The 18,646-nt window shown below is 31.7% G+C and overlaps 2 protein-coding genes across 3 annotated transcripts; one reads left to right on the forward strand and one right to left on the reverse strand.

The window, feature by feature from the left end:
• Window positions 1-5,540: 5,540 nt before the first annotated feature.
• On the reverse strand, window positions 5,541-11,056 carry LOC118060768 (uncharacterized). Of its 2 annotated transcripts, none has more exons than XM_035074033.2 (4): window positions 10,865-11,056; window positions 10,695-10,742; window positions 8,557-9,327; window positions 5,541-7,768 (listed from the first exon to the last, which is right to left on the reverse strand). In XM_035074033.2, the coding sequence occupies exons 2-4, from the start codon at window positions 10,698-10,700 to the stop codon at window positions 5,831-5,833; spliced, it is 2,715 nt and encodes a 904-aa protein (XP_034929924.1). In that variant the 5' UTR covers window positions 10,701-10,742; window positions 10,865-11,056; the 3' UTR covers window positions 5,541-5,830. The 2 variants fall into 2 exon arrangements, with proteins under 2 accessions (XP_034929924.1, XP_034929922.1); XM_035074031.2 differs by having other exon boundaries at window positions 8,557-9,387.
• Window positions 11,057-17,031: 5,975 nt separating this feature from the next.
• Window positions 17,032-18,555, forward strand: LOC118060770 (probable methyltransferase At1g29790). The gene has a single exon (XM_035074034.2). It carries the CDS (start codon window positions 17,033-17,035, stop codon window positions 18,437-18,439), a length of 1,407 nt encoding a protein of 468 aa, XP_034929925.1. The 5' UTR covers window position 17,032; the 3' UTR covers window positions 18,440-18,555.
• Window positions 18,556-18,646: the final 91 nt, after the last annotated feature.

Consider the following 18,646-nt stretch of genomic DNA (forward strand, 5'->3'; position numbering starts at 1 on the left):
TTGGTTACAATATACAGTTCTACAGCGACTAATGACCTTAATTATTTGTTAATATTTTTTAATGTTTAATTACTAGAATTAATCTGTTTGAATCACTCGACAAAGAATTGCATGGATATTATCGATGATCGACATAAATTGACGTGTATGAATTAATCAAGTTTTTATATTGAAAAGAAAAGGCTGAAAATGAATTTTTCATTTTAATTTATCCATTTATATCATAAATAGTATTCAATTTGGAGCCAATTGCTTGTTTACATGAACAAATTAATTAATTCCTAGCATACATCCAAATCCCAAGGAGATAGCTGTCATGGCATTAATGTCATTTTCCAAAAAGGGTAAAGATGAGGTTAGCGATTTGGCTTGCTAGCATTTTGTTTCTGTAAAAGGGAGCAGAGGCACACACTTTTTTTTTTTTTTTTTTTTTATGTGAAGCAGTTTCTTTACATGTGAATTTATAAATATATAAATATCAATTTTTTCTCCATCTGATTTTAATTTTCTTCTTCTAATCAATTATTTTTCATGTAACTTAAGATCTCTTAAAAGAGAAAAAAAAAAACACAGTATCATTAATTGATTACTAATTTGAAGGCGTCAAAACAATCCTCCCAGTTCAAAATGAATGGTAAGTTATTAAGTAAAATTTCAAGGATGTTTGTATATTATTTTTTTAAAATATCTATAAAATAAAATATTTTTATACTTGAGTTTTGTACAAGTACACCATTATTTTTAATTTTATTTTATCAGTTAGAATGTGACTATTTGGTTTTCAAAAATTTATAACATAAAAAATCATTTTAATTTAAAAACTGAAACAGTCATGTAAAGTTCTAATTAAAAGTAATTTTATATTAGTTTTTAATAAAAAAATATGTCTATTCTTTTATTAGTTTTAAATGGTCCAAGGGAATTACAGAGGTAGAATTCTTTTTCCACATGCTACCAATAAAAACATATTGATAATTCGATGAGTGGAAAAGAAAAGAGATCGAGGGTGACCACTTATCGTGTTCCTGTCTTTCTCTAGCAGTCATCTCTATTTATTAGATATAATGCACATCTTCTTCATATCACTGATTTCTAGTTTGATTTTTCAGCTCGGATTGTGGAAAAGGATGTACGTACACATTCCATCGAGGTTAATTAAGTTCACACACACTTCTATCTATCTATCTTTCTATCTAGATATAGATAGATAGATAGTGGATTTGACAAAAATCCCAATTTCCATTTGAGATCACCTACAAAATTAATATTGAGATTCCATAAAAATAAATATATTTGATTATATATATAATTTATGTTTATTGCATAGTTTTAAAATCTGATCCGACTCAATAGATCGATCAAGATCCAGCCGATCTAGGATTGGAATCGGACTAAATTTTAAAAAAATATAAAAGGTTAAAAATTCGGATGACGCGGCTAACCCGATGGGTGAACCCAGTTTAAATATCTAATTACAACTTATTGATTATTTATTTTTTTAATCAAAACAATATTATTTTAATTTATAAAATAATTAAAGTTAATTTAGATAATTTAGTGATCGAAACCAAATTAATAACCTAGATTTTAAGCCGGTCGATGGCAAACTAGGTTTAAAAACTCTGGTTTGGTGGAGTCTCTACGTCTGAGTCACATGGGTTTGCATATAAATCCAAGGACACGACATTGAAGATCAACTTCGATTACTTAAGTAAAAGGTTCAATCATTTTTAGCCCCCTAAAGAAAAAGATATATCTTCATCATTACACATAAAGAAGCTTTTGCTTTAATGGATTAATTAATCATGGCTCTTGGTGGAATAATATATCTAGAGGGTAAGAACTAAGCCCTATATGTTAATTTATAGACACTAGCTAGCTAGATTATATACATATATACATACATGCGTGTGTACGTGTGTGTATATGTGTATGTATATACACTCTAATCTCAAATATTAACGATCTTATGAGATTATTAAAGCATGCAATGCATCGAGACATAGGGATGCATATGGAACAGAAATGTTCGACACCAATTTCAACGAGGGAGAGTACAATTTTTTTCTCCGATAATCATTCTAAGGTTGAACTTTTTGTTTTTTTTGTTTGTTTTTTTTATCATGATAGGATCTAAGTTTGAAAAAAAATTGCATATTTATAATCGTTTTTCTTAAAAACACACGAGGATAGACTTTAAAATCAGATAAGATAAAGTAGGTCGAGTTTTCACCTATAACTATATCCATTATAATTTTTTATATTTTATAAAATATAAATCTAATTGATTTGAATATTTTTTTTTTTGGATTTATATGAATTGGATATTTATGAATATTACATATATAAAACTATTATAATTTCTATATAAAAACAAAATAAAAATCATAGTCAAATATTTTAGCAAGTAGTTAGAGTATAATATAATATAAAAGAGAGGTTAACAAAAATAAATTATAAAGTGCTTTTGAGTTTGTGATTTGAATACAAAAAATATAAATTTAATATAAATTCTTGAAAATTTCAATTATTTTCTCATCGGATATTAGTTACCAAACAAAAAATATATTAGAATTGTAAAATGTTTTGTCACTTCATCGTATCAAATTTTAAAATAAACAATTATAATTTATGTGAAAGTATGGAATAGAAAGAAAGGAAAAAGATTAAGAGAATGAGAAATGACTATAAATATAAAGGCAAAAAAAAAAAATGAAAAAAGAGTACAAAAAATATTATTTATATAAAAAAATCCGAGTTAATTATACAAGTTGGAATCATCTTAAGTGCATTTTAAAAATCTCAATCTACACTCAACCTATGATATATATATTTATTATGTTTTTTAATCTATTATTATTTATATTATTTAATTTTAACGGATTGGATTAAGTCAGAAAATACAAGAATTATAGATCAGATATTTCTCTTTTTTGAACGCTTCTCAATAGTGGAAATGATTCATATTTCATAATTAACTTTCTATTTAAGTGTGACATGGAATTTAAATTTTTAATTTTTCTCGTGGTTTCTTTATGACAAGAAATAATCACTAGAAGAAAAGCCTGCCTCCATGATTATAGAAACATGATTAATTCGATACATCATCCGTACCAAGACATTTAATATTCATGTGGCATGCATTCTTGTCCCTAAATGATTGAAGTGACAATTTTCATTAAATTATTCAATTTAATACTATACATTTTTTACTTTATTATTTTTAAATATTTTTTATTTAAAAATATATCAAAATAATATATATTTTTTTATTTTTTAAAAATTATTTTTAATAACAACGCATCAAAATAAAAAAAAAAAAATTATTAATTTAAAATGAAAAAATAAAAAAAATAATTATTTTTTAAAATTACTTTTAAAATACAAAAACAAACCATACATTTAATCGTTGCTTAGAGCTCTCTTCTAAATATCAAAATAAATTGACCAAATGATCTACGGAAATAAACAGGATTAATATATACTTCCTGAGAAATGACAAGTCTCATTAAATTATTCACATATCCTTATATTATACGTTCCCCCCTTTAACCATTAAAAACATATTAATATTTTTTTTTTTTTAATTTTTGATATCATTAAAACAATAAGAAAACTGGTTTTTACCTAGGGAAATAAATAGGATACACACACACACTTGCTGAAAAGTTTGGTGAGCTTTCACTTTACCTGGGAGCTTTAAGGTCGGCCTCGACTGATTTCAAGTTGATAAGTGGAAAGGCAAGTTTCAAGCAAAGCCCTAGATTCTAATGTTTCACAAAGCGATGCTCGTAGAACGGGCACTTTCAATTTCAAAAAATAATGGTACTAAAAGTCAATATGCTTTAATGAATTCATCATGATAGCAATAATCATCTCCCATGAGTTCAAGAATTATTTAAATAGGATTATTAAAAATTTAAAAATAAATAAATTAATTAAAATATATATAAACAAGTCCGGATATTTATATTAATTAAAATAAAAAAAAATTAAACAAGTAGGTCCATCCTTCCTCTCTCGCTTGGAAATCCCTGGTACAAAAAGAGCTAAGAAATTGCTATGGAGTGTGATGCAACCTTCTAATGAAATACATATATACACACACACACACACGTCAGTCAACATTAAGTTCTTATTTTTAATATTGGGGATTTATTAATATTGAAAAGAAAAAAAGATTTGTCGCGCAATCCACTGGATCTAAACTCTTGTATGGCATCCACCTTGTTATGGTGTAGCGAGCACTAGCGGTAGTAAAAGAGGGAGCTCAACACCCTTTGAGCACTCCTCTCCTTTATAACTCGCTGAAATTTCGTGGAAATGTTGAACATGGAAAGAAAAGTAAGATCTGTCCTGAATTTTGATATGAAACGACAACGAAAAAGGAAATCGCAAAGATCCCTCAAGTGTCCATAAAATTTCAAAACCAAAATTGGGGTTATAGTGATTTGCCTATATACTTTCTATATTTCAAAATAAAGAAGCACGGTTCCCAATAAGTAAAGATAAACAACCTTTTCTTTTGGTAGCCCGAAAATAAATAAATAAATAAATAAAAGATATAAAACAAATTTATTTTCCTAGCGCAAACAGTTTCTTTATCTTATTGTTTCAAGATATTCATTTAAAGAGAAATATATATGTTTTGTTTTGTTCATCTTAGCGGTGATTCATGAAGACACGAGGATGAGGCAAAAAATGAAACAACGAGTTTCATGGCAAAGAAAGAAAAAGGTAGTGGCAATGTACTCTGACGATCATCTTTCTCCGTGACAGGAGAAATGATGTTATTATCGATTAGCAAAAAATTACCAGAGTAAGCATTCATCTTCTCCCCTAAAAGCTCTATAGGATGCGAGCCTCTCTTTGTAGGTGAGACAAAGGCCATCATTTTCTACCACCTACATCCTCGAGCAATATTTGTGATCAAACACATGAATGCAGATAACATTACAGCAGTAAAAAAAATCAGGTAACACTACGATTTTGCATGGTTCGGTTATACTTATGTCCATAAGCGAAGAGGAATAATTTTTCGATATAATTTTGAAGAATTCGCAAACCAGAATCTCATCATACAACAACTCACAAAAATACAGTCTGACACGAAGGATAAGCCTAAGCTCATGGTAATAAAGGGTATGTTTTAGTTTTTATCCTGCAAGATTTTCATCGCTAGGCGAAACTAATATTCCTAAGCTCACAAAGATTCTATTATTGGATTAGAATTCATAATGATAGCAGAAGGTGAGAACACGAGAATTATAGGCTTCCTATTGAAACAGTAGCTTGTGGTACTGCAACTCAATGCTGAGAAGTCAGAGTAATAAGTGATTCTGACTATATTTGTCCACATATACTGCTGTTTTTCAAAAAAACAACAATCATGCAGAACAAGATTGAAGACATGTCTTCTTTGGCTGCAACCCTGTTACCTCCTTTCGGATTGTGTCAAGAAATGTGATTTCGAGACAGGTTGTGGGTCATCACGTTAACAATGTGTTTCTCTGCACCTTATATAGTAACGAAATAATTGATTGAAAGAATCTACAACAAGTGCTTTTGCTGCCCTCTCAATAATTCTTTACTGTGAAACTGATTAAAAGTATGGTGTAGCCATGTCAAAGCACTGTTAAAAACCTCAGAAATGCTTGAGCTAAAAATCACAAAACATATAGACTAATTAAACTGCAATCCTATTCTTGGTAAAACTTAGTAGTGGATTGTGGTGGCGGTGCAGAATGATTTGTAATGAGATGGTGCTGTAACGTATTTGACCTGTAGGTACGTATGTGAGAGAATGTAACTTCCATCCTTTCAGGAATTCTCATTCAACAATGAAGGCTCCACTAGCATCCCTTTCTTCAATCGGATCCCCGGTACCAATGCCGACATTGCATGACTTTATTTTACTTTGACTTTGTTGTGGGACCTGAGATAGGACTTTAAAATGGGATTTCTTGTGTGTACGAGCTCCAGTGCACTTTGGCGTCTTCTTCACTTCCAAGAACCCATATTCAAGAGCAGCCAATGCTTTAATGGTCATTGGTCGGCTTCTTGTGCTGTGTCTTCTAGGGTTCATATCAGGTTCCTCTGCTGCAGAAGCAAGATCAACAGAGGTGCTCAATGCGTCGGCGTTAGGATTATCCAATGGAGATGGAAAACTTGTATTATTGGCATTTATTCTTTGGATGTTTTCCACCTCCATCGGCACCACATCCCCATTATCAGAGGCTAAAGCAATTTGAGGTAGATTCAGATCAATCAAAAGCGGGGATTGATGTTCCGCATTTTCTCTACGAGACTTTCTCATACCAAAACAATTTGCACTCAACATCCCTCCACCATTCGCCTCTTTTGGACCACCTCTTACCGAGGGTTTAGTTGATGACAACTTCTTTCGGTAACCACGGGCTTTAAAGGCATTACCACCAGCACTTGGTGCTTTCAAAGCACAACAAATTCCCACTTGTTTTGACCGAATGCCTCCAGAGAAATTCTCAATGACATTGCTTATCTCTGTATCGGAACAAGCAGTTAGTCTCCGTCGTTTCACCAGAGGGACTAAGTTATTCGACTGTCTGGATTTTGATCTTCGACTTGATTGGTGCTTTAAAGTTCCCCTTGACCGGTGTCCTTTCAATTCAGAGCTTTTGTCATGGATGCTCCTGTCAAATATACCCTTTCTATGGTCGGATCTATTTGCTGCATCTGGTGCATGCTGAACCAGTGAATTGTCAGAGGAATCCGCTTCATTCTCAGTTGAATTGGTCATTTCAGAAGCAGAGTCATACTCAACTGGTAAACATCTTAGTTCTCTTGGCCTGACTGATGTTCCTCCACGGACCAAACTGGTATCTACAATGGTGAACTTTGTAGAGTTTGAGCTGCATGCATGAGATGTACTACCCTCATTGCAGTCTACGTTATTCATTATCTTTTCACCATCCAATGACATACCAAGAGCATCCAGATCATTTTTATCCAGTGAGCTCTCCGAAAAAATCCTCGGAGTTCTACTTGAAAGAGTGGTGAACAAGGACACAACTTTCAAATCATCTGTTGAATATCTCATTTCTTTCACCTTGGATAATTTTTTCCCTCCACCCAAACTAGAATCCACAACAGTGAACTTCACATGGTTCAGATTGCGTTTAGAAACCTGAGGTTTAAGATAATGACGGGGCTGACAAATGGATTGATCATCCAGGCTAGACGGTACTCCTATATCCCAGCCATCCTCCTCATTGCAGATGCTGCCTCTAGTTTCTTCAGCTTCAAGCTCAATAAGTGTTGGTTCTGATGCAACTTTGCTCAAAACATCACTGACAGAGTCAAAGTAGTGATTACCTTTCACAAGTTTCCTTCTTGAGAACTTCTTAATGCCAGGAATGAGAAAAACAAGATAGTGACTGGTATCAACATAACCCTGATTCTTTGGTTGTTCAGAGTGCCACCCTCTTGCCAGCAAACGGGGCCAAACAGCTTCCCAAAAAATGTCATTACAACGAGCTTTGCTCAAACGAAAGCCCCCAGTCAAAAGCTTGATTATGTCACTGGCTGCAAGGGAGGAGCAATCTTTGCCTACTGGACATTCAGGAAACAATGGATTGCCCTTTACAGGTTCCATGGCAAGACCTGTGAGATCATCTTTCCCCTTACCAATACCAACAGCTTCTACAAGAACTTGGATGCCAACAATGGCCTTTAAATTGAATACATAATCTTCTAGTGAAATTTTACCCTTTGTAAATTCCAAAGAGACCTGATAACAGAAAACACATAAAACAGCAATGACACAACAATTTTCTGTCAAAAACTAGAAAGTAAATCTAGATGAGTTCCCACAGCTGGAAAATGGTAACCAGAACACACTCCATCTCTTATAAAGTTTCTAATATTTTCTTATGCGGAAATAAAAAATAGAGACCAAGGAATGTATCAGTTATGCAAGAAGATGATTAAGCATGAAATTCACAATGCAAGTTTTTAAGAACTTCTAGTCTTAAGAAAAAGAGAATACAAATGTCCAGCTCTAAGCCACGAGTTATTAAAAGGAGAGGTAATGCTAGATAGTTGTAATGGAAAATCAACTCAATGTGTTTGATCATCCCGTCATGGAATTCTTTCCTAAGTATAAGCCAGTTAGAGAAGGTAATATCCCTTGTGTTCCCAAAAACGTCAGGAGTAAAAACCTTAGAGGAGTTGAGCTCCATATATGAGGCTTCACAGCATGGGTTTTTTTATAACATTTTTAATAAGTCAAAAAACGAGTTCGCGCCGGCTATCCTTAAGGAACTGGAAGAACTTTTTAACTTCAATAAGGTTTAAAGTATGACAAGAAACAATTAAAAAGACCATCTTGAAACTACTTTTAACCACTTTGCTATTTAGCAGGAAGAAATCTAAATTTCTGTCTAGCTTCAGCTAAATGTTCCTGCTTTTCATTTATAGATATCTAACCAGATGTATAAATGTAGTTAGAGAGGAAAGAATTTGAATAATGGAGAAAAAAATCATATCCAGCATTAATAGCAGTGACCTATGAAGTACCTCTTGGAAAGTATTTCGAAAATGCACTGGGACATGCGGATCCAGACGAGAGAACAGTTCCTGTTGTCTCCACCCTGTAAAAATTCTATGTCCACATACACATTTCTTTCTTTTTGTCTTTCGGGTATCTGACCATCTACGATATGCATCAGACTTGTAAAATTTCCCATAATAAAATGACAGTATTTCCCCCATCTCCTTGTCTATGAATCTCTTTATCTGAACAAGATTTTTTCCAAATATATATAAACCAAGAATAAAACCATCTACATCAGCATCTTTCCAAGGGTTATGCAGGAAACCAGGAAGAGGGATATAGCTTTTTCTTTTACACGGCTGATCTAAGTTATCTTCACCTGAGACATTCGATTGAAAGGTTGCTGGTTTCAATTCCTTTCCATCATCCAATAATTCAGCATTGAGCTCTGAACCTTCCTTCTTCATAGTACAATGCTTTTTGCTTTTTCTAGATTTGCTGGACTCATCTGTAAGAACTGCATCCCCAGGGTGGCTCAACGATCCACACCCTCCATCCTCTCCATTGTTTACCTTATTATTATCCACCCACATAACTGGGACAGGTAAACCTATTAGAAAGGAATGGGAAGCCTCAAATATTCCATCCGAACCAGAAGGAATTGTTAGAAGCTGCAGATGCTTTGATTGCGATATCATGGATGGAATCTCTGTCTGATACTCATCACCAACTCGAGGGTTCTCTATCGGATGCCCACACACACCACTTATCTCAGGAGAACTTGGAGGAATTATCTGCATAACAGATGATTCTTCAGTGGAATTGCAATCGTGATCCAGTTGATTTGATTCTATCTGCAAAAATGGTAGGGACTAAGAAACTAAAGAGCAATAAACTAAAAAAGAAAAAAGGACGTAGAGCACAGATTCAAGTGCACATTCAGAAGAAGTTTTGTGATATTTAAATTAAAAATAAAATTGGGACTTCTATCCATTGTATATGCAGACTGTAGAAAAACAATTGATATAAGCTGACATGTCATAAAAAATGGTTGCCATCAGCAGTCAAGGAATGGTAAGCACTTGCGGTCTTCCTCTTTAGGTAACCTGCATTTTTGCTTGAAGGGGGTTCACCAGCACCTTCATCTCTAAGGATGCACCCATGGTTGTGAAAGCATTGGAGATGGATATCCAACAACACTAACCCAGACACTGTTTAAGAGATTGCATGTCCACACATGTGCATGCTAATATAGACATAAATGCCAACATTGGCTACAAATTTATTGCAGAGCAAACCATCAGGATCGCCTTAATTATAAGTCCCGGATTTTACATTTGAACCAGCTAAATGTTAACAAACAAAAAGAATTCATCAAGTATTCGAATCCGCTTGGGGAAAAAAGTATTTCTCATCAACTAGCAATTCCCAACTCAGAATGTAAAACCTAAAAGAAAGGAATCCCATGTTTCATGTCAATTAAAGGAAATACTCGATCTATAACCACCACTAATATAACAAAACAACAGCACTTTCATCTCTCGATAAAACCACAAACCAGATTGTTAACAGACGGACAACGCTCATCTTTCACGTACAAGAAATCAAAATTTCTCCCTCACCCAACCAACAAGTTCAATGCCGCAATCTATTAACATGGTTCGTCCAAAACAAGCACTTGCTCATCTGATCACTAGCAAAATCCACATACCAAATGTACCCAACATAGACAAAGAAGATGACTTCAATGTCACCAACCCAGATGAAATTGAGCAACAACAGATCATTTTTCATAAACATTCAGCAAATCTTTTCGGATAAATTATGGGTTCGACAACATCAAGAACTAACTAGACATCTCCAAACCGAAAGAGGAATCAACAACAAACAGTAACAAATAATCCAAGAAACCAAAGCAGCTTCTCATCTCAAAGTCTCCAAACCCATATCAAATAACCTCATAACAGTAAAGCTCGACAACTTCAAACTCTACGCACACAATTCTAATGTGATCCCAAAAACATTTAACTTGTATCAACGCAAAGCAAATCAACAACAGCACATAAAGATACACCACATTAACATTAAAAAAAGAGCATTTATCCACGCAAAAAGCAAACCAAGTAAATAGCAAAGTTTCTTAATGACAGTGCTAACTAACCTCCATGGAACTGCCTGGAATGTCAAATCCTAGCGTGAAATGCACAACCTGGACAAAAGGGTTATCATGTTATACATGCTCTATATAATTTAACTAATGACATCAAAATAAAACAAAAAAAAAGTACCAAAAAGAGAAAAGGAAAGAAGAGAAGTGAGAGGGTGCCTTACCTTGTTGATGGTGGAGGCTTTTGCTTTAAAGGGTTGTTGTTCTTTAGGGAAGAATCAAGAGAGAGAGAGGAGAAGCAAGTAGTTCGTCATGGTATGGGAATGGAGAAGGGGTCGAGAGGGAGGAGAGAAAATAGTGTTGCGTTCTCTAACAAGTTTTTAATTTTTTTTTTTTTTTTTTTGGCTTTAGCAGCATTAAATAAAGGGTGAGCGATCAAAGAAAGACTTAATGGCACACGATAAATATTTTGCATCAAGCAAACCTTGGGTAATCAATTCCTTTTTCTTCCCTTTTTCTAATAGATCTATTGTCTCTCTCTTTTTTTTTTTTTTTTTTTTATGATAAGGATTTATTCGAATCATTTTATGTCTTAACGAAGAGAAAATTTAATATTCTTTCTAATACCAATCTCAATATTTAAATCTTAAAAATTAAAAAAATAAAATAAACCTTTTTAACCACCTGATCTAATTTATTAAGTATCTAATTTTTTTCTTGCATTTTTTTTTATTTTAATGTGTTCTAAAGATTTTGAATCATTGAAAATAAATTTCTTTAAAATGATTCTTAGCTAACTAGCCATTTTCAAATTGATATTTTTATAATAAATCTCATTTTCTATTAAAAGGTATTGTTTGGAAAAGTAGTGCAAATTACATTCCACAAAAATTTAAATTTTTTTTATATATTTTAGATCGTTTTGATGTACATTAATATAAAAAATATATATTTTTTTAAATTATCATGTAATGCATTTCAGCATGAAAAACACTTTAAAAAATAATTATAATTATACTTTCAAACAAACTTTAGAGTATGAACTCGAATCATAGTTGATCTAAGTATTGTTTGTGCAATGATCTAAAGCCCTTGCTTAATAATGAAAGACCCTAAAAATAAATAATATATTTTTATTAATTATATTTTTGAAATGAAAATTTCCAGCTTAATTAATAAAAGACTTTAAGTATAAAATGAAGATTTACTTATTGTACATATATATAAAAAAAAAAATTAAGAAAATCAGTTATAATCTTATCCAGAGCTTCATTCATCGATCTTAAGCAGATCGAACTCAAAATCATTTCATGAGGAGTGAAATTGTGTGATTAATTATCAAGTGGTTTTTTCTTTTTTATAATATTATAGGTGGTATTATGGAGTCAAAAACATGCAATTAAATATACCTTATAGTTATAGTTATTTACGTTGTAATTAATTATAAAGAAATTAACCTTTAGCATATTTCAGACAGACAATAGTTTATGAGCCTATGACATGCGACCCTCATACATATGACACACATCTTAGAATTATAAGATTTAAATAATTTTAAATAAGTAACTGTTAAATTAGTGAAAAAAATAATTTTTATGGGAGAGATTTGTTCTCTTTAAATTTGACAATTTAATTACATTACCATTACAAGAAAATCTAAAAAAAAGCAAAAAAAAAAATTATATCTGTTATTATAAATCATTGTGAATTATAGTAGTGTCATGCTCTCTTTTTTATCTTTTAATTTTTCTTTTACATCATTTTATTTTTAATTTTATTATTTTATATTGTATTGGCTGTTAATTGGACTAGTAATTTGTTTTAATTTATTTTTTTATAGAGTTCTCATGATATATATAAAAAAACACTTCAATAATTAGTTGATGCTCAATTTTGCATAAAAAAAAACTTGGTTTTATTACTTGAGAAAAAATAAAACTTTAGGACTGCAATTGACAATGAGGCAAAAACATGGAGTTTTTTTTTATTTTATTTTACTATTATTCATCATGTGCATTTTTAAATAAAATTTCCACACATAATTTTTTTAATTTTATTTTGGTTCTTTTATTTTAAAATTTTTATATTTTGATCCAAAACTTTATTTTATTTATATTTTAGTCCTTATATTTGAGATATGAGAGAAAAAAATCACTGAAAAATAATAGAGAAGTGAGAGAAAACGATTGGTTGCCTAGATTTTTTTAGCATAAAAAAGCTAAATTCAATGTCAATGTATCTCTCTTAAAGAGAAAGGTGTTATTAATGTATTTTTAAGCTTCCATATTGCTTGATAAAGTGGATAAAGGTTGGATTTTTTGTTTTATTTTATTTTTGTTGAATCAATTTAGAAGTGTTTCAAATTAATAGATTACATTATTAAGGTTTTAAAAATATTTATTAGATGTTTTTAGATAAAAAATAGATTGAAAAAAGTTTTTTAAGTTCAAAAAATCCTAGCTCATTTTTCCATCAATCTCTTCGTGCCCAAAACCAGGACAAGCAAATGACACATAACTCGCTTTATTTTTTAAGAAATAAAAAGGTAGGCGATATATTATCTAGCCTTGATCAAAGAAAATTGAAGGACAAGCGTGCACATAAGCACAACAATCAAAACTTTGGCCAAGCGTGTAAGCACGTGAATTTTTTTTTCAATTTTTTTCCATGTATTTAATATGAAAAAATAATAAATTGCTTACGAATATTTAATACAATCAAAATCTCATGAATATATTATATATATATATATATATATATATATATATATATATATAAAAAATGTCCTTATTTTAGTCGAATTACTATGTTTGAAAAGCTTGGCATCCACCCCTTCAATAAGTCAGATTCATGGGTTTATATGAACCTTACCAAAGACCCATTAATTTGATCAATGCATATTTTGCTGGCTGCTGAGCTGTCTAATTTGGAAAGTTTCATCAGTCTGTCAAATGTGAATTTTAGTTTTTTTTTTTTTTTTTTATTTATTTAAAAAGGGAATCTTGGTTCATTTTCGGTGTGACTAAACCTAGCCTAGCCAGCATGATTTTTTTTAAAAAAAGAAAAACAAAAATAAAAAGGAGAGACTCCACGTGAGTTGACTCTGAATTAATTTATAACGTGGGGACTGGGTCGATCGCTATTGATTTCTTTTTTATATATATTTTTTTGAAGATAATACTGAAATAGTTTTGTTTAACACAGTAATTGAATTGTATGATGGGAAATTAGGGGTAATTTAGTCAAGGATGCTAAGAAGGTAAATATAAAGTAATTTACAAAGAGAGCCCATATCATTCTTTTCTTGAGAAAAATTGCTCCGTTTCTTTACTTTATTAAATTCAAAATTAATATTTTTTTAAAAAATTATATTTAAATTACATTAAAAAAAATGTTTAAACCGGTTGGAAAATATCACTTATATTAAAAAAAAAAGGAAAAAAAATCCAATTTAAACCCATTTGCCATTTAATTTTTTTTTGTTTTATGATGGGACGTAGCAAAACTTTTTTTTTTTTTTTCAAGGGAGAGAGAGTAAAGCAAGATTTTTATCTTCAAAAGTTGTAGTTTTCTTCATCGAGCTCTCAGTCAAGAGCAAAAATGGTGCCCAAAAAAAACAAATTTCTAAAGTAGAATTCAATTCGAGCTTCCTTGGAACACGGTTGGCCACGTGCTCTAACATTTTTTTATTTAAAATTAATTTTTTTATATTTTTAAATTGTTTTAATATAATCATATTAAAAATATTTTTTAGATATATTTTTAAACAAAAATATATTATATAAAAATAATTATTATCACATTAACAAACATTTTAAAAAATATTATCTGTTTTGTTTATTTTTATCAAAATATTATCAAAAAGCGGTCAATCACTAATGTTTATCATGTGATTTTATAGAAGTGTCGCTGATTTTTTTAAAAAAATCATAATTAATAAATTATAATTTTTCTGATTTAAACAAAAAAAATTATAACAGTAAGAACTAACAGGTTTCCAAAAACACATTAATTATATCAAAACCAATTAAATCAACCGTTATCAGTTAATCAAAATGTCATAGATAATTATTTTAGTATTTGTTTGAAATTCAAAAACATTAAAAAATATTAATTTTAAGTAAAAATAATAAAAAATTTTAAATTTTATTTTTAAAATATTTTTAAAAGAAATAAATAAACAGAAAAATATCTTAAAAAAATAGCGGTGGACGAACTAGATAACACCAGATTTTGCTGCCATTTACTGCAGGACAGGGCACCAAACCCTGTGTGAACATTGTCCTTGCAACACTATTTCTGTGATTTATTTGGCATCAATCACTAATTGATTTTTTTTTTTTTCCGTGTTTGCATTTATCTGCTTTGGAAGATATTGTATGATGGCAATGCTCAATGACAAAGAGTCTTTGGCTGGTGTTTGAGTTTTTCACGGTGATTATTTTTTTTATTTGAAATTATTGTTTTTATAGTTTTTTAAATTAATTTTTAATATTAAAATAATTAAAAATATTAAAAAATAAATTCAAATAATTTTTTTTTGATAAACATGCGTCCAGTCACGAAGCCAAACGGCGCCTTATTGGTCGATGGTGCGTCGATTATAGTTTACTGACAAAGAGTCAGCATTGGTGCCACCTGCTGTGTGTGGCCTTGTCCCTTGTATCAACTCGTCGAGCCCAAATCACTTTCAACTTTGGGACAGAATTTAATTTTTTTAAGGTAAAGTTAAAGATTTTTATGTACAATAAAATTTTATAATTTTATAATAATGTATAAAAAATAAATATAATTCAAGACATTGGTGGCGTAAAAATCCATTCCCAAACCTCCATCTTTAGTAAGATAAAACTCTTTTTTTTTTTTTTTTTTTTTTTCATGTCAACGCCATACATCACTAATAGTTATTAATCTATGTCTAGTTTGATATGCCTGTTCAGTAATCTGAAAATTAACTTAAATTGAATTTTATTTTAAATTATTTAAATATTTATTTTGTCAAACTCTATCATTTGATTTAATATGTATATATATACTTATGGTCTATTTAGAAGTATGGTTGTGATTGCTTTTTAAAATATTTTTTTTGTGTTGAAATGTACATCAAAATAATATTTTTTTATTTTTTTAAAAATTATTTTTAAGATTAACGCATCAAAATAATTTAAAACATATATAAAAAATTAATTTTTCATAAAAAAAATTGAATTTATTAAAAATATAAATTAGCTCGTGTTTCTAATGGAATGCTAGTTCATCTAGATATGTCTAGACACATTAACTTTAAAATATTTTTATTAAAAAATGAGATGATAGTTTTTTAATAAAATAATTGACTCGAAATAGACGCGGCAACTCAATAACTCATAACCTAAACAAGGTCTGACTCTGGCTGCATGGTTGTGATGTTGCCATCCCTATAGTTAGTTGGCAGTGGAACACGAAAAAACAATGCAACTGTAATCAAGTTGCCGCAATGGGAGCTGGCCATGTAAATAGAAAACCAAAAACATCGTGGTCAAAGCATTAGTTCTAGTCGTTTATATATGGACCGTATATAAATAAAAATATAATATTAATTATTAAACTATACAACTACGTAGAAGAAAATAAAATTATGCAGGTTGATCTTCCCTAGAATTTCATGGCGATAACGAGATTCGTGCTTTCTTATAGCCTCAGGTGCTTAACAAGCAACTTTTGGAATTTTTACATGCTTAAGCTTTACGATTTTCCAGCTCTAAAGCTCCTTTAGTAACGGTTCAAGCTACATTGCGTAGATATATATATATTTTTAAGCACAACTTGGAGATGCTAATCAAATTTTAGCGAGAGAAAGATTGCCTCCAGTGAGGGAAGAGAAGGTTTGAATATCTGTGAGTTATAGCAAATCTGCTGAAGGGATAGAGATTTAGCTCTGTGTTCACTGATCTTGTCCTTGCAAATTCTTATCTGGGTATGTCTTATTTCTGTTTACTTTGCTTTTATTAGGATTTTTATAAAAAGTTGAGTGTTAAGCTTCTTGATTTAGATTACTATAATTTTTTTCTGTTTGGTTGCTGAGAATATGAAGGAAAATGTACTAAACCATGTTATTTCCAATCTTTGTTAAATGACAATGTGGTAAGATCATAACAAGTTAAATATAGCCAGTCAAACACTTGATTTCAGCTAAGGTGAATGGAGATCTTTCATGCTCTAGAATGATGGGAAAAGTTTTAGATTTGAAATCTAAATCCTTATATATATATATATATGTATTATGTATTGTAGTTTTGATTCTACAATTGATCCTAAGAATTTAGACTTCAAATATAGGTTGCCGATCCAAAGGAAGGAGAGTAGCGTTTGTGAAAACAAGTAGTTGCTAGCTAGATCTTGTATGATCAAGGATGGGGAGGTTATGTTCTCCAAAATGTAGACTGGGAAGAATAATGGGATGGCTTCAAATCATGTTGGGAGGTCTTGTTATTGTTGTAAGCATAGCCAGTCTCTTCAAGTTCTATAATGCAGGGTTTTTCCTTCACCATGAAGATATATGCCAGCACTTCTATCATGTCGGCGACGCTTATGATGGGTTTGATATAAGAGCGTTGAACGATCGAGTTGGAGAAGTTCTTGACAGGATGGATAAACTGCAAGAAAAGCTGGAGAAGACAGTGCAAGAAATGGAGAAGAACAAGGTTGATTTGGGAAAATCTACAATGACAAGATTGGAGCACAAGAGGTTTTTGGAGCAGGAGGTGATTAGGCCTCTCTATGGTGCTCACATTGCTCTTCGACAGATTCGACTACCTCGAGCAGAGGGGATTAGAAACTCAACAATGAAGGAGGAGCCTTTGATTAACACTTTTGTTGTCGAGGAGATTCGTAAGTACATTACTCCGAAAGAAAATAGAGTCGGGAGAACAAACATATACGGGACGGAGAGGATATATAACACGGTGGGGCATGCCTGTGTTCTGATGAAGAAAGAATTGGAAGAGTACATGGACTACGACATTGGATCTTACTGTAAAGATGACTGGAGCTTGTCCCAGAAGCTCATGGTCAATGGATGCGATCCCTTGCCACGAAGACGGTGCCTGACAAGGGCCTCCAAGGTCTATCAGAAGCCATTCCCCATCAACGAGTCCCTGTGGAGACTGCCGGATGATAGAAATGTGAGGTGGAGCAATTACCAATGCCGGAATTTTCAGTGCTTATCAAGCAAGAATCCGAAGAGGGGCTATTCAAAATGCACTGGTTGTTTCGAAATGGACAAGGAGAAGCTGAAGTGGGTCACTAATAGCTCACTCCCTGTCGATTTTCTGATCGGAGATGTTTTGGCGATCAAGCCCGGAGAAATACGAATCGGTCTGGATTTCGGAGTTGGAACAGGAACTTTTGCTGCCAGGATGAAAGAGCAGAACGTCACAGTTGTCTCGACCGCACTTAACCTCGGAGCACCGTTCAACGAGATGATTGCACTTCGAGGTCTGGTTCCTCTGTATGTGACATTGAACCAACGCCTCCCGTTCTTCGATAACACAATGGACTTGATTCATACCGCTGGATTTATGGATGGCTGGATCGACCTGATGTTGATGGATTTCATCTTGTTCGACTGGGATCGGATCTTAAGGCCAGGCGGATTGTTATGGATTGACAGGTTCTTTTGCAACAGGAAGGACATGGATGATTATATGTACATGTTTCTTCAGTTCAGGTACAAGAAACACAAGTGGGCGATCTCTCCTAAATCAAAGGACGAGGTCTATCTTTCTGCATTGTTAGAGAAACCTCCAAGAGGTATTTGATAGCAGTATGAAGCTTGCAATCTACAGTTGATAAACATTCCTCGATCATACTGACAATGCCCGCCACAGCATCGTCCTTAATCACCATAGCTAAGTTATTGAGCTTCGAGGGGCAACCGGCTTTGAGTTAAAACTTGCGTTCTTTGTATCTGTGCTGGTTATTTGTTTTTATCTTGGTGTTTTTATTAATGTTTGTGTTCTTTGAAT

The sequence above is a fragment of the Populus alba genome, chromosome 13, assembly GCF_005239225.2.
Source record: "Populus alba chromosome 13, ASM523922v2, whole genome shotgun sequence".
In the NCBI taxonomy this organism is placed as follows: Eukaryota; Viridiplantae; Streptophyta; class Magnoliopsida; order Malpighiales; family Salicaceae; genus Populus; species Populus alba.